Source organism: Sinohyriopsis cumingii, chromosome 15 (assembly GCF_028554795.1).
Source record: "Sinohyriopsis cumingii isolate HCF-2022 chromosome 15, ASM2855479v2, whole genome shotgun sequence".
Taxonomy (NCBI): Eukaryota; Metazoa; Mollusca; class Bivalvia; order Unionida; family Unionidae; genus Sinohyriopsis; species Sinohyriopsis cumingii.
The window spans coordinates 86,605,895-86,622,058 of NC_142975.1; the positions used below are offsets into that span (position 1 = coordinate 86,605,895).

The 16,164-nt window shown below is 34.4% G+C and overlaps 1 protein-coding gene across 1 annotated transcript in view; it reads right to left on the reverse strand.

The window, feature by feature from the left end:
- The window catches only part of LOC149782249 (uncharacterized), a 665,894-nt gene that overhangs the window by 16,401 nt on the left and 633,329 nt on the right, over positions 1–16,164 (reverse strand). Inside the window, exons 204-210 of the mRNA XM_089935099.1 lie at positions 15,315–15,518; positions 12,695–12,893; positions 11,600–11,864; positions 9,574–9,619; positions 9,235–9,365; positions 5,095–5,125; positions 2,770–3,002 (exon numbers count right to left, since the gene is read on the reverse strand). Coding sequence (XP_089791225.1) covers positions 2,770–3,002; positions 5,095–5,125; positions 9,235–9,365; positions 9,574–9,619; positions 11,600–11,864; positions 12,695–12,893; positions 15,315–15,518 — 1,109 coding nt within the window. The remainder of the gene's footprint in view (positions 1–2,769; positions 3,003–5,094; positions 5,126–9,234; positions 9,366–9,573; positions 9,620–11,599; positions 11,865–12,694; positions 12,894–15,314; positions 15,519–16,164) is intronic.

A 16,164-nucleotide genomic window follows, 5' to 3' on the forward strand; every position in this document is an offset into this window, starting at 1 on the left:
TGTGAAGTTTTATATATTCTATTTACCTAAATAGCAATGTGAAAGCATTAAGAGGATTGTGAAGTTTTATGTATTCTATTTACCTAAATAGCAATGTGAAAGCATTAACAGGATTGTGAAGTTGTATGTATTCTATTTACCTAAATAGAACACACCACGTTGTTCACTGACATGAACACTGAGAAACAATTGTGTGTGGATGTGCTCAAAGGTTTGAACATGTCATCTGACTGAAAACTGGAGCCAACAAAATCGCAAACAAGAGGGAAATAGTCAACCGATATCTTGAAGACACCATACACGCACGACACGGTGTTGGGTGGAAAATAATCAAGACTGAATTATATCCAGGTCTACTGTATGTTGCAAATAACAATCGTCATTTGAAAACACATTCACTTGAGTGCAAGTGACAATCTTTTCACCAGCTTGGGTTACAAAATTATCCTTACTATTTACCCGCAAACATCAATGCTCCTTTGTATTAATTGTAACCACATATGCCAAGCACATGGAAGCCCTGGTGGTGAATAAACACGACTGGCAGCAAGCAGTTAACTCCTTCTTTGAACCTACCAAAAGGACATCAAACACAAAAGATTATTTTTATTACAAAGCAAGCCGATCTCAGAAGCCGACTTTGGTTACTTTTTTTGTAATGGCTATCAATACAAAGGTTATTTTATTGCAAAGCAAGCTGACATCGGAAGCTGACTTTGGATTCTGTGAAGTAAGCCAATCTTTTTTTTTGAATATACAAAGACGGCCGAGATATGGAAGTAAACTTGGGTTCATTTTCAACTGTATTCATGGGAATTTTGAAAATAAATTGAAACAATGGAACAAATTTTAAAGTGACACAATACAGTGCTTTGTGCACAGATGTCTATGACCCAGCAATATTTGGAGAAAATAAATTCATGTGATGAATTCGTGAAAGCCAGAAGAGAAGCAAACAATTTCGCAAACCAGAGGGAAATAATCAACCGATATATTGAAGACAACTGCCATTCATGCATGGCACAGTGTTCGGTGCAAAATAGCCAAGATTAATTTATATCCAGGTCTACTGTATGACAGTATCTCACAAATAAAAATCATTATTTGAAAACACATTCACTTGAGTGCAAGTGACAATCTTTTCACCGGCGCGGGTTACAAAAGTATCATTACTATTTACCTGCAGACATCAGTGCACCTTTGTATTAATTATTACTACAGATGCAAAACACATAGAATTCCTGATGGTAAATAAACACAACTGGCAGTCAGCAGTAAACTTCTTTGAACTTACTGACATGACATCAAAGACAAAAGTTATTTTTATTACAAAGCAAGCCAACATTGGAAGCTGACTTTGGACTTGGAAGCCGTTTTTTTTTTAAAGGATATCAATACAAAGGTTATTTTATTGCAAAGCAAATTGAGTTTGGAAGCCGACTATGGATTCTTTTAAGTGTGCCGATTTTATTTTTTTAGATTTGAATATACAAAGACGGCCGAGATATGGAAGCTAACTTTGGTTCTTTTTCACCACTATTCACAAAACTTTTGAAAATAAAGTGAAACAATGGAACAGTTTTTAAAGTTACACAATATAGTGCTTCGTGCGCGAACATCGATGACCCAGCATCATCCAGAAGATTTGGAGAAAATAAAATCACGTGATGAATTCATGAAGGCCAGAAGAGAAACAGATCATTTCGCTGACAATATGATCATTAACATGGATGAAACTCTAGTGTACTTTGATCGCATTCCTGGATGGACTGACGATAAGATGGGTGTCAAAAGTGTGAGAATTTCCAAGACTATTGCAGATTTGAAAAAAACTGACTTTTGTCCTTGCAGTTTCCGCTTCAGGTGGTGTGTTGCCTCTAACACTTTTTCACAGTATGAGAAAGCTAAAAAAAATATTCATGTACCAAAAGATTAGATCGTACATGTGCAGGAGAAAGTTTGTGTTGATGAGATGCTGCTGCAGTGGATTAACGAGTTTCATCTCAAGTGCACAGTTTTATACTTTTTTAAATAAAATTTCAGCTGGAGTGCAATTTCTGACATGTAATTTTCGAATGATTTAAAAAGTGTTCTACAACTTAAAACTCGAAAAAAATGATGTGTCCCAGAACATACAGTGCACAAAAAAATTACTTTTAAAATTAATTTATGGTGTCCCAACATATACGGTAAATACGGTAATGGATTATGGATTGTACTATATAAATGTAAGTTATCAATATACAAGATTTTTTTTCATACTAGTTTGTCTTCATTTAACCAAAAAGCATGCATTTTTGTGCCTGCTTTACTACCCTCCCCCCACACCACCTATTTTAGGTAAATGCATCATTTTCTTCAGCTGACTTGGTTGGTTATAACATGGTTGGGTTCTATGGGCCCCAACTACACTGTTATAGCGTTGTCACACTGTATTATTATTATTATTATTACTGTTATACTCCAGCAAGACAACAAGTAAAATTGCAACTTTTTCTTGAATATATGCAAAATAAAACATATGGGCAAGAATTGAAAACAAAAAAGACAAAAAACATTTGTTTTTGAAACCTAAGATTTTCTTTGGTCATCTTTTATGACCTTTCCAACTGAAGGAACAGACAGCTATTACTGTATTCACTGAATACAGAATAAGAATTGACTATATTTCCTGGTACTTCAATGATTTGTAAGCAATCTATTCAATGCAGAAGATTTGAAAAAGGGATTAGGAAAAGAAATAATGAAAAATGTTGAGCTGTCTTCTACCTTTTTGGTTTGATACCATGGGGTGATATATACTCCATCTTGGACTGAAATGGGGACCTAAATGGCAAGTTCTGATTGTTTTTCTTTGTTTTCATGGGCATCTGAGGGTCTGACAGTTTCTTGTCTACTGGCACAAACTTCTTTACTTCTGGGTCTTGAAAAGGATTTCCTCGACTGTTGAATGTGTCCACCTTACGTGCAGGTACTGGTACATCGAAATCATTGTAGAAGTTCTGCAAATGAAATTGGATATTTATGAACTTAGGCTCAACTGTGTCCCTATTTAAAGTTTGATAATACTTGATTAACATTAGTGGTAATTTAAAGTAATTTGTGACATATGCTAATGCACTTGCAAAATGAATTAAAAAGCTGACAATTGCAACATAAACCAGATTGTATTATTTTTGACAGATTCAAAATGGATTTAAAAGAAGATAAGGGTACTGGACACAGCACATTATATGGCAGTACTCTATGCTTAACCGTTTACCTGATAACATCTCTCATCGTGTAGGCTGTCCATATACATGTCTCAAAGAGAGCTATAAATAGAACATGTGTTACCTAAATGACTATGCAAATAGGTCTACCTATATATAGAATAGATAGCAGTGTAGATATGTGTTTTGGATTTCTTAACGTAACTTTAATAATTTTTCAGTCATATCACTACAATGTCTGCATTGTGGCAGTTTATTGTGATGTCTAGCACTAGGACATCATGCCACAAACATGCAGCATCATGTTCCACCCAGTCACACACATTATCCTGACACAAGGCTGACCGGTCCTAACACTAACCTCTTAATGTTGAGTGCCTATAAAAGTGAGGCAGCTGCTAGTACTGTTTTATAAGTCTTTGATATTAATTGGCTGGGGTTTCAACCTGCAACCTCCCACATCCGAGGGGATGTTCTAACCACTTAGGCCACTGGATTGGTAGTGTAGATATGTTAAGTTCAACATAAATTTTTCTTTTTTGTACATATTTGGTATCTAAGGAGAGGTTCAAGAGTAAATCCTGCTCTATATGATTCTATATTATTTTTCATAAAAGGTTTATTGATACATCTTAAAACTTTTAGAGATTATAGCATTCACCATCAAGTCAGTGAAACTGAGTGACAAACTATTTCTCTACCTCTAAATCTTCTGGTTCGTTGTCAATGCATGTATCGCTAAATCATCAGAATTGGATAAACTATGTAAAAATTAGTGTTGTTTCCATTGATAGTGGAGCCTATTATCTGACTTATTTCAAGCCATCATTCTGATCATCCAAACACATGAAAGCACTGAAGGATTCCTCCATTTGCCTTTATAGCCATCATTCTAATCATCCAAAGCGCTGAAGGAGGCATCCATTACCTTTACAGCTGTTTATTACTATACCATAAATACCAACCGGGTCATGTGACATCATTTACTTCAGTGACAGAAGTTTGTAATGGTATTTTCCCCAATGGTGGCTCTATGAAAACCAGCTCAAAATGGCTGATGTTTACTAAAGCCATCAAAACACTTTTCCATGTGGATGGTGCACAGACATCCAAACATGCATGTATGTGAATTGGATGGAGGTACCCAATAGCAATTGTATAATAATTCAGTAACTGTGACCTTTGACCTTAAAAATGACAGAACAGTTGGACAACATCATAGCATAATACAGTGTGACCCTGCAATAGCACGCTCTATTATAACATGAATTTGGACACAACATTATTGTGGCATGGCTCCTGAAATTTCAAATACCTGCTTTTATTTGGATTAGATGAGGCCACCCAATAGCACTTTCATGAGAATGTGGCAGAGGTGTCCAAAAGTATTTATATGAGGTAATGGGTTAATAGTCCTCTATATATTCAACTGAAGTTTGCAAAAATCAACATACTTCTTCCTTATTCAAGTGCAAGCCATTCACAGAGTTTGGTCCAGGTATGTGGCAGTAATTTGTAAACCTTTAGATGCTTACCACTGAACTGATGACCCCAAAATTCAGATTTTTTTTCTTACTAAAAGTGCAAGCCATCTACAAAGTTTGGTAACTGTAGATGAGGAAGGGTGTAAATTATTGTATGGAATCTATTTTCTTCTTTCAAAGTGACCCCGGCCTTTGACTTTCATGACCTGAAATTGATTTGGTTCTCCTTTACCCAATTGAAAATCATCCAGAAATTGTGGTAACCATGGTGATCATTCAAGTCATTGCGCAGAAAGAATATTTCTTTCAGTCACAGTAACTGTGACCTTTTGACCTCAAAATAGATTGGACATCATAACAAAATATATTCCACCTTATCACAGGTATGTAAACATTACCATTGCAGAACTGCTGGCTTGACCTTTATTCCTGTAAAAAGAAGAAGAGAAGTTGACATTTAGGTGCACATTTTGCACAGGAAATGGATTCGGTCGCCTAGTTAAGAAGAATGTGCATAAATTTGACAGCTGTTGTTTTGAAGAAAATCCGTCTAAAATCTTTAACAAAATTGTGTCAGACTGCAAAAAAAGAGGAAAATAATAAAACAAAATTAAGATGAAAACAGTCCTGACAACAAAGACTAAAATCAATACACTTATTTGCATTCCATTTATATCAATAATTTGCTGCATTTGTTAAATGTACAAATTTTAATTTTTGCACAACTATTTCCTTTACTATGTAGCTTTTGCAAAGATTCAAAACTTGTCAAGTTGATTCTTGATGAAAGCATACACAAACATTTTTTAAAGATCTTAACATGGGACATATTTTGACAAATTATCATAAATCAACTTATGAAAAAGCACATTACCATTACTACAGCGAAAAGAATATAAATATGCTGGTAGATAAGAGGATATTTTACTGTGTATTTTGTCTCCTAAATTAAGGCATTGGTAAAAAATAAACAATACAAAAATTTCACAAAAGTTGTTGAGGAAAGAGTTGTAGAGAATAGTAAAGATAGCATAAATACTTTGAGTTTCACCGGAACTGTATAAGTTAAGTAACTAAGTGCAAACTACATGTAATCGGATTCATAATAACCAACAGTATGCTCCAACTACAAAAAGTTGAAGGTGTTCTTGATCAAGGAAAATTTCAAGCAAAACAATCCTGACAATAGATTTTTATGTATCCTATCCAACTCAATAGACCATCTATCTGCAATCTATTAATCTTGTGGAAACACTTACAGTACTAGATATTTTCATGTATCCCCTCTGATCTACCATGTACTATGATCTCGTGGGAACACTGACAGTATGAGATATTTTCATGTATCCCCTCTGATCTAATATTACTGTGAGCTTGTGGGAACACTGACAGTACTATATAATTTCATAAATACCATCTGATCTAATATGTACTGTAATCTTGTGGTAACATCGACAAGTGAAATAATGAAAATCTCATACTAACACTTAACAACTGTATAAAATATGATAATAATACATTTGTAATAAGGTTGGTAAAAACCAAATCTTCTCAATGACTTCATGTAATTTTTTTATTTTGAATAATAACATATGTTTAATGCTTCAGCGTGATGCAGTCAGAATTCTAAAATGATGTTTTACAACCCATGCCTGGCAATGATGCTGTTATAATCAAATGATTGATACATCTTATTTCAAATGTTACATTTAAGTTATGCAAAATTTAATTTGCATTTCATGATAACTTATTTTGGTCCCTTGGTTTGATCAATCCCTATAGGCTTTCATCTCAGCATTTCTTTGTCTATTTCTTTATCTATATATTTAACAGGAGCAGATATATGCTGGTTTGCTGATTTTCTGAAGATGATTTTTTGGCACAAGGTGATTGTAATTACTTCATTCTGACAAATGAACAAACCCTGGTAGTGCAGAAGCCATATATTTATGGTCAAACATCACCTAGCTCTGTGTGCGGATACCATATTTTTATGGCACAGGACAGTGACGTCTATGGGTGTCCAATCTAGGCCAATCATTAATTGTATGCTAATAATAACTGGGAGATAACATATGTAATTGTCTCGAAGATCAGGGCTCTGCATCACTGAAACATTATAACAGTGAAACAAATATTCAAACTGACTTATTTGCCCAGGAAAATCTGTTGTCAGCCATGGACATTGATGTAAACAATATGGTGGCTGTTAAGTACTAGTCTTGCAGCTGTCCCATTCTCAGTTGGCGCTGATTACTGTATATATGTATGGGATGGTCCAAATTAGAATAAAGTTTGTTAGGGTTTTGTGTGGAGGAATAGATAGCAATACGCAGAGTTTTCAAAATTTGAGATTTTTCTGCAGGAATATACCATGTGTTGATATGAAAGTGCTCTGACACTATCGCGTGTTGATATATAAGTGCTTTAACATGGCCATCCCATTCAGTAACAACTTTAAAGCTACACTAAATCGACCTTAAACTATATAGTAGCTAAGTTTATCAATGAGTCTGTCATGTGCAGAGCCTTTTCTTATACTGGGTGATACATTGTATCATCAAGAGTAAGACCTGTACTAGCTTGAAAGGGAACAACAAGTCATTTTATGGGGGAAGGGTTCGAGTGTCGACTCCAACATCTTCCTTCCTTGCCTATCATTTTAAAAAAAATAAAAATCACAATATTTCTATCACATTATAAAGTTCATTTTGCTCTGCTTCTCTCTCTCTCAACAATCAAGTTGAAAAAGAAATGGACAAGAGAGAGAGAGAGATAGAGATAGATAGATAGATAGATTCACTTCTTAATTTAACCCACTCTTACGACAGCAATGTGAAATGTATGTGACTTTAGAATCTAATAATCAAGACCTTCATCCAACATCTGAACTTTTGACCTGGAAGAAATCTTTTTTTTCCCCTCGTCAGTTCATTTTGTTTCGTTTTAACAGAGCTAGTTTCTGAGGTAAGCTAATGAACATAAAAAGCTTGATCTCTGTTTGTTCCCCTCAAATGTTTGACAATGTAGAAGTTAAGATATGTTAAGATTGTTGCTGAGAAACTTAATTTCAAATATTTTTGGCAAGCTGCAATTATTAATTATCATTGAAAACTTCACAACTCTTGCTCCATAATTTATAATCAATGAGAAATATTTATGTTAATTTTTGGTAATAATGACTTTCAGGCCTCTCAAATGTACAGCTCCACTCCAAAGAATACCCGATAACCAATATCACTACTGGACACAATAGCTCCCAAGTGTTTTTAAACTCCATCTCAGTGTGTTCCTACTGTTGTTTATTTCTGCCTCACTTGGCAATAAAAATCAGAGCTAACTTGGTAGCACACTGGCATTTTTTGGCTGTTTCATTACAATATATAACCGAAAATTGGTACACTACTCTTGTATCGCGAGAAGACCCAAACTAATGGCTGTGATAATATTGCTCTATCTGATGATATTGCATTCAAATCATTCAGATGTAGACAATAGAATGTAAAAGAATTAAGTACGTCTATTTGTTAGGCCACTGTCAGTTGCAGAAGTGAATAATTTTTTCAGCATTTATTTTGTTTTGAAAGAAAAATTTATATTTGTTTCATTTACATGATGTGATGAAATAATAGTCCACTGCAGTCGATAACAAACCTGCAGATGGATTTTGTGTCAGTTACTACATTTGTCACATGTATAATTGTATTCATCAAATTTATTCTTACAACCAACAGTAACTGCTTATAGAGATGTTTACATAAAAATCTGTTTTTAGACATCTGCCTTTCAACAATTTTAAAATGAGAAAACTAGTTCTCTGTTAGTATGACTTCAATGCATAAATAGTATTCTCTTCACCCTAAAACATGACAAATATAACTGTTCTACATTATGATAATTATTATTTTACCTTCACAATTAAAACAACTTGATAATATTGAGTTCTTTGAACAATGAATGCTGTATTTAGTTGGATAAAAGATTCTGCCAACAATATTATTTTAAACTGTCTTTTAAACCTTTCAAACACTAATATTACTTTTTGGTTGCTATGGCAACCAGAGTAAATCTGTAAATATTTATCATTTTCAGTATGATTAGTATTTGTTCTTTATCAATGAACTATATAAGAAAATGGAATTATGTTTTATGTGGGGAAAATTTGTGAATAACAACTACATAAATATTGCACCATTCCACCCATTTTCTGTATTTGGTTGCTATGGTAACCATGAACACACATCAATCTCACCAACATTTTTAGTGTTTGCAATCTGCATGCTCATATACATCACTTTGTACAATTTCACAGCAATCTGATTATAAATACTAGTTTTGTAGTTGTTATATGGATTTGGCCCAAAAAGTCTGTATTGTTCCGAAACAATTCAGCATACACATAGAAGGCAGTTAGAAACAAATCAGCACTGGCTTCAAGGTCATCCCAAACCAACACAGCACTACCAGGGTTAAATGCCAAAATTATTTAGAACCCCCAAAAAAACTAATTTTTTTGTGTGAATTTTTACAGGACTTACCGCATGGGAAATTGAGAGACTTCCTTTGAAAGATAATCTGGCAAAAGTTTCTCTTTTCTTGTGCTTTCTACAGGAGGTACTGAACAGATGACTGTGTCCGCAAGGAATGCTGATACTGGAGTATCATTGACCTTCAGCAAGAGAAATTGGATATTTAAGAAATGAGGTTTAACAATATTTCTGTTTATATTCTGACAGTTCTATTACAACACTAGTGATATTTTAATGTAACTTGTACAATTTTACACCTGCAAAATAAATTTATATGCTGAAAACTAATATATCACCAGATTATATTATTTAACCGTTTCAAAATAGATTTGAAAATACAAATATTACCATTGGCTTGGTCTTGTCTGTACCAAGAATCTTGACTCGAATGTACCTGTAAAAAGAGCAGTTGAAATTTGAGTAGAAAATTTTGAAGAAATTTTTGGTTACCCTATCCATGAAGCATATGCATATGTTTTGAAAGAAAATCAATTGAAATTCTTTCAAAAATTATGTTGTAAAAATCTTCTAAATAATTCTGCTGCATCTGTTTCATTCACTAACTTTAATTTCCTTAAATATGTAGCTTTTTGGCAACAGTTCTAAGTATGTAAATTTGATTCATTAAAGTTAACACATTATTTTATTAAGATCTTGACATGGGCCAAATTTAGATAAATGATAAATTATTATAAATCAACAGTGAAACATTATGGGACCCCCTTCCCACTTCAATCTGGCATAACCAGGGATGGTCCTGGCTTTTAAAAAGCTGTCGCCAAAAAAATCGCCAACCTCAATAATTTGTCGCCAATTTTCAAAAAGTGTCGCCAAAACAAGTAGTGTACATTTTTCCAAGTGTTAATTTAGTCTATTATGTAACAGGCAATGAAAATTACAAAAGATGGGTTAGTTAATACTTTAATTACAGCAAGCATTAACAAAATGTTACATGAAGATCCGTCGCGATTTTATAAGGGCTGCCCACTTGTTGAATGCAGTTTCAAAGTCTAATTTTTCACATCTGTACATGCTGGATCTCATTAAATTCTCGAGAGATAAGATGCAGAGCTTATTTCTGATGTCAGTTTTTATGAGGTTCATCTTACTGAATCCACGTTCACAGTCTACAGTGCTGACAGGTGACACCAGTAGTCTCTCAGCAGCCCCCCCCATGGCTAGCTTCACAAAGCTTGTAGTGAATTGCTTCCTAAATCCCAAGAATGATCACTGAATGCTTTATAAATTTTCTCGACAAGCAAAATAGGATCTCCATTCCCACGAATGAAACTTACGAGGCAACACCTGGCAATATTGGACCGTATATATAAGCATAAATTCACACCCAATTTAGGGATTCTTTCACTCCTGTATTTTAAGATATTATTAACTATGCAAAACTGTTTTTTTGTGCTATTTCTTGTTGCGGAATTTAAGTCTCTGCAGCCGTAACACTGGATTGATGGCAAAAGGAAAAGATCAATGAGTAAAATGCTGCACTGACGACATATAATTGTGATTGAGATTTTTTCCATTTGCTTTGTATTTATACACAGTAGTCAGTACTTCAAAGGTTATGTTTTCTATGAAGGTTCAGCAAAACTATTATGTTGGTATATGTATAAAAAAAACAGAAGGATTAGCCATACAATTAATTGTATCTGTTCTATTCGCATCTTCAGAAGTCGGTCAGTTGTAGGTATAGTGCGGTAGCATGATTGACTGTATTAATTTATCCAGTTCAAATCCATGATTGCATGTACAAATTAAATAGCCCAAAAGTATGTCACCAAACAAATCGCCAGATGGGATATTTTTGTTGCCAATAAGGAAAAAAGATCGCAATTTGCGACACTGGCAAAGCCCAGGACGATCCCTGCATAACTAGAATTGAGACCAAAATTTTTCATGCAGCAATCATTAACATATATGAACATCTGGACAAAATTTCATTGAAATCAGACATCAGGTCACCTGGGAAGATTTTTAAAATTTGACTGACGGGTATGGCATGACCCAAGTATGTATACATATATAATTTTATTTTCACTACAAAAAATGTGGTTTGCTTGTTAAATATGGGGATTTTATTCTGGCTCATTATAGTGACTAAAGATCTAGAGAGGTTAAAATATTTAAGGTGATAAATTTGTTTGGGATTCATTTTTCTGAAGTCACCCTGACACTGCTAAATTGCAAATAATTTCAGCATTAAAATTTCTTGCTTTGTTTATTTGTTTCTTTTACAGAAACCTTTTGAGTCAAAAGGAGTCTGATTTTCCTATATTTGTAAAAGTGCCCCGAAATTCTAATGTTTAATATTAAAAGTGGTATTATTAGGTAAGGAATAGATGTATATGTATATTGTACTTACCTCCCAATGATGAACACCCCTACACCAAAGACTGCCAAACCGATAAAGGTCATGACAAGAATGAAGTAAAGCTGTGTAATGCACTCATATCCATTACCACGATTTTTACATGTCTGGAATGAGTAGCAGGGGTTTTTGCCACAAGCGTTCACCTCCACATCACAATACTGGCCCTTGTATCCCGCATCACAGTTACAATAGTAGTACTTCTCGAATCCCTTGTTGCGTCGTAAGTCATTACAGCTGTACCAATTGGGATGCAAACCTGAAATATTTTGAGATGAAATATTTTACTTTTCATTTACTATGAATCAAACATTTTAACTTTTCCTTTCTTTTTTTGTCTAAATTTTCTAAGAAAACTTAATAGTCCTATTTTTGTTATGTGAGACAACATTTTGTCAGTTATTTTAAAAATACTATGTACTGAAATGCCAAATTCCCTTAAAGCAAAACAAACAACTTTACCTTTAATCAGCATGAGATGAGGGGCCCCCGAGTGGCCTAAAGCGCTCACCATTACAGAACACTGCCATCTCACCTCTGTCTGCATGGGTTCGAGTCTTGGGTTCGGCCTATGTGGGTATGTGAGAAAGCTTGCCAGTAGCTTCTTGTGGGTTGGTGGTTCTTTCCAAGGTTTTCCCGGGTTCTTCCTCCACTATTAATACTGGCCACCATGTATAGCCTATCTTATGCTGAAAAAAGGTGTTAAGCCCCACAACAACTACAACAACAGTATGAGATGGCCATTATTAAGCTAATGTACACACAATTTCTCAACAAGTATAACAGTTTCTCTGTTGCCCACATGCATTTTCCACAACCCAACTACAAACATGGTATAATGTTGCACATGTATAAATTATCATTGCAAGTTAAGTGAACTAATTGTGTGACATAATCCTGTAATTAATACCATCACTTTTTTCTTCTTTGATAACAATTGTGTACATGCTCTATGCCCCTGGGGGCCTCATGAAAAAATTATCTAAGAATTTAACTAAATGAGTTGTACCCTATGAAAATAAAGCATTATTATTATCACTGTTATACACACAGATACCTTATTTGTGAAATTTATTATAATTTACTTACTGGCACAAGTTCCATGGTAACATGGGTTTTTCATGATGACAATATTAAGGGTAAGAATAGAAGAGATAGCGCCTGCACTGTCCATCACATGTAGATATGCTTCATCGACACCGATAAATACTGCTGACTGGTTGTACACAACATCAACAAGGATCCATTTCATCCAGCTGGAGGGATGGTTGACTAATGTAGCATAACACTAGAATTAAAATAAGTCAATAAAGTTTACAGTAAATAAGGCTGCAAGAAGATACTCCAACTCTGTAAATTTTAGGTATGGTAAGCAAACTCTTGAAAAAAGTTACTGTATGATGTGTCATTATCTCAAGATGAATAAATATGGTGAAACTGGTCTAAAGTTTTAGCACAGTGAGGACACAGATGAACAGACGCAATGAATTTCTGCTGGAAATAAAGTCAAAATTACAATACAATTTTGCAGTGTGGATTTTGGCACCCACATAATTCTGATTAGCAGAAATTACTAAGAAAATGCATTTTGTGGAAATTCAAGATGCACAAAGTATATTTTTTACATTGTTTTTACCAGCTAAAGACATATATTTATGCATTACATTGTTACCAGCTAAAGACAACATATATTTATGCGTTACATTTTTACCAGCTAATGACAACATATATTTATGCGTTGTCACTTGCATGCTTTGCTGGAGGGGTTCCATATATTTACACTAGGCTTACTATTAATCTGAATTCTAGGTCACAAAAGTAAAATGGGGACAACTGCATAGCAGATGCAGTATGATAACCAATTGCACCAGTGGGAATAAGACTTCCTCATTGTTTTGGCTGATGGGCTTTAAGGTTATTTGTTTTTTTTACCAAAATCCACCATCTTCAGCTACATTTTGTTTTAAATTTTGTGTTTTGACTGACTTGTAAAATGGAATGTCTCAGAGGGAGACAAGATAGCCCTTGGCCTTAATATGCTTTGCATGCTATTTTATTTGACCCCTGAGAGGAAAACTAATAGTCTGAACCATTCGATTTACAAATAGTCATGAACATTTCATCTAAATAACCACTTCAGTGATCAGCATGGTATAGCTGTGTGTCTCATGTTTGTTGTAGACATTGTGGATATCACATACAATTCTTTGCTAGATTGAAAGTTTCTTTTTTGATTAACAAGTCTCAGCTTTGACATCTTACTTTCAAATGGACCAAACAGCTTGTTTAGAACTGCTCTGGTGGCCTAAGTGGCCAGAGCATCTACCTTGGATATGGGAGGTTTGGGTTCAAACCCCGGCTGAGTCATACCAAAGACTTATAAAAATGATACTAGCAGCTGCCTCGCTAGGTGTTCAGCATTAAGAGGTTAGTGTTAGGACTGGTCAGCCTGGTGCTAGGATAATGTGACTGGGTGGGACATCGTGCTACATGTCTGTGGCATGATCCCCCAGTGTTAGACATCACTATAAACTGCCACACTGCAGACATCGTTGTGATACAACTGAAAAATTGTTAAAGCTATTTTAAAAATCTAAATCACACATACACACAACTGTTTATATCATCTACAGACAAATCTAATAAATCAAAAGTTCCAGCATCTACTACATGAGTGTACATGGTTTGTTTACAATCAAAAGTAGTTCCTAAGACATGATACCATTTTAAGAGACATTGCATGCAGTATGAAGCAGTGCAGTATGGAATAACATATACAGTAAAGATACACTATCCAGAACCTCACTGTTTCTGGGTACAACAGATAGCACTAAGTCATCACCACCCTTGTCACTTCCAGTTGCAAGCAAATCAGTTACTTCATGGCGATCACTAATATCACATACAATATCTTCAATTGCTGATACTGTGGATCTGATAATATCATTACTGGAGTTAATATAATCAGAGAAATCAACATTCCTGAAAACAAACCAAAGCAGGCATAGTGTATCACACTTAGTAGCAAAGATAATAGCCTTATCATCATTGTTATTACATGTACTTGCATTGACATCTCTCACTAAATCCTGCCTTAGCAAATCAGTTTGCAACACAGCCCATGGAAACATAATGTTTTGGACTATATAGCACCAATTATAAATTTGGCCTTTGGACTATATTGCACTAATTAGAAATTTGGTCAGCAAAATTAAACTTGAATGTTTGAACAGAGAAAATGTTTTATTCAAGAAAGTAATAAACACTGTGTTCTGTAGAAAAATCTGTCAAAGGCAATCTAGGAGTGAAAACTGTTAATATTAATATAACTGTGGGCATGATATTGCTCAACTATCTCACATAACCTAACAGCATGCTTGTATTGTAAGACTATAACCCCAGGTGAACCGTCTCACAACATCTACAACATGTCATTTTAACCTATCTTACCATAGTCTGGTCAAAATTCTATCCTAAGATAAAGACGTAAAGACATAATATGCACAGACATAATTGAAATAAATGTTTTAAAAAGGTTTTATTTAAATCTGAGGAGAAGTATAGTTACCTAAAGAAGCACTTGGTGTAAATCACCTCATGAATACATGCAGGTAAAACACCAATGCACACATACACACTCAAACACACATACACACTCAAACGCACATAGATAAATACAAATTCTTTTATTAAGGTCCAAGCCAGTTACCTTGCCCTGTGGTGAACACTGATCCTTGTAGTGGTTGGGGATTTCTTCCCGCTGGTTAAGAATTGTGATGGTACCATTATTGGTGTCAGGAATAGTTGAGTTGATTGTTAAAATGTTGGACTCAAGTTCCACGTCATACGCTCCAAAGTAAACAGTTTGCATTATATTCTCATCTGTTTCATTCTTCTTCTGATTGAAGTAGATCTGTTGGTAGATTAACAATAAATATTTGATTACATACAGATGAAGCTGTTGTGCAAAGTGACATTAAACATGAGAGAGAGAGAGAGAGAGAGGAGAAGAAGATGAAGAAGAAATACTTTGCCACTGAAATCCTGCATTGAAATTTTTGAAAATCCAGATAAATGAAGTAAGGATAAAGGAGTCGTGTCAAGATTCATGAATCAAGGCATGCATAAGTTAGAAAAGCACAATGTTTGAAGAGAACTTTACCCGATGTTTAATTCCCATGAGACATTCCACAATGTAAATCATCTAAAATACCATTTCAGCTTCAGAGATTCAAAAATATGGTCTGTGGAATTATGTTTTTTAAGGAGCAAGTTTAAGTGGAGGGACATACAATTTCTCTATTAAAATTACCAAGGAATCAAATTCATTCAGTAAATCGGAGGATAAAACTGACAAACATATGCAACATAATGTATTACATCCTGTTACAATTTTGTCAACATCACTGGGACACAGCAGTAACTGTATGTTTACATTTTAAATTCTTGTGACTGTTCAAGCATAAAAGAAAACAGATTAATAATGCTGTATTGCTTAGAATGTTCATGCTAAAGTATATCAAAATGATTATTTAAAATCTAGTCCATGCTATTGGAAT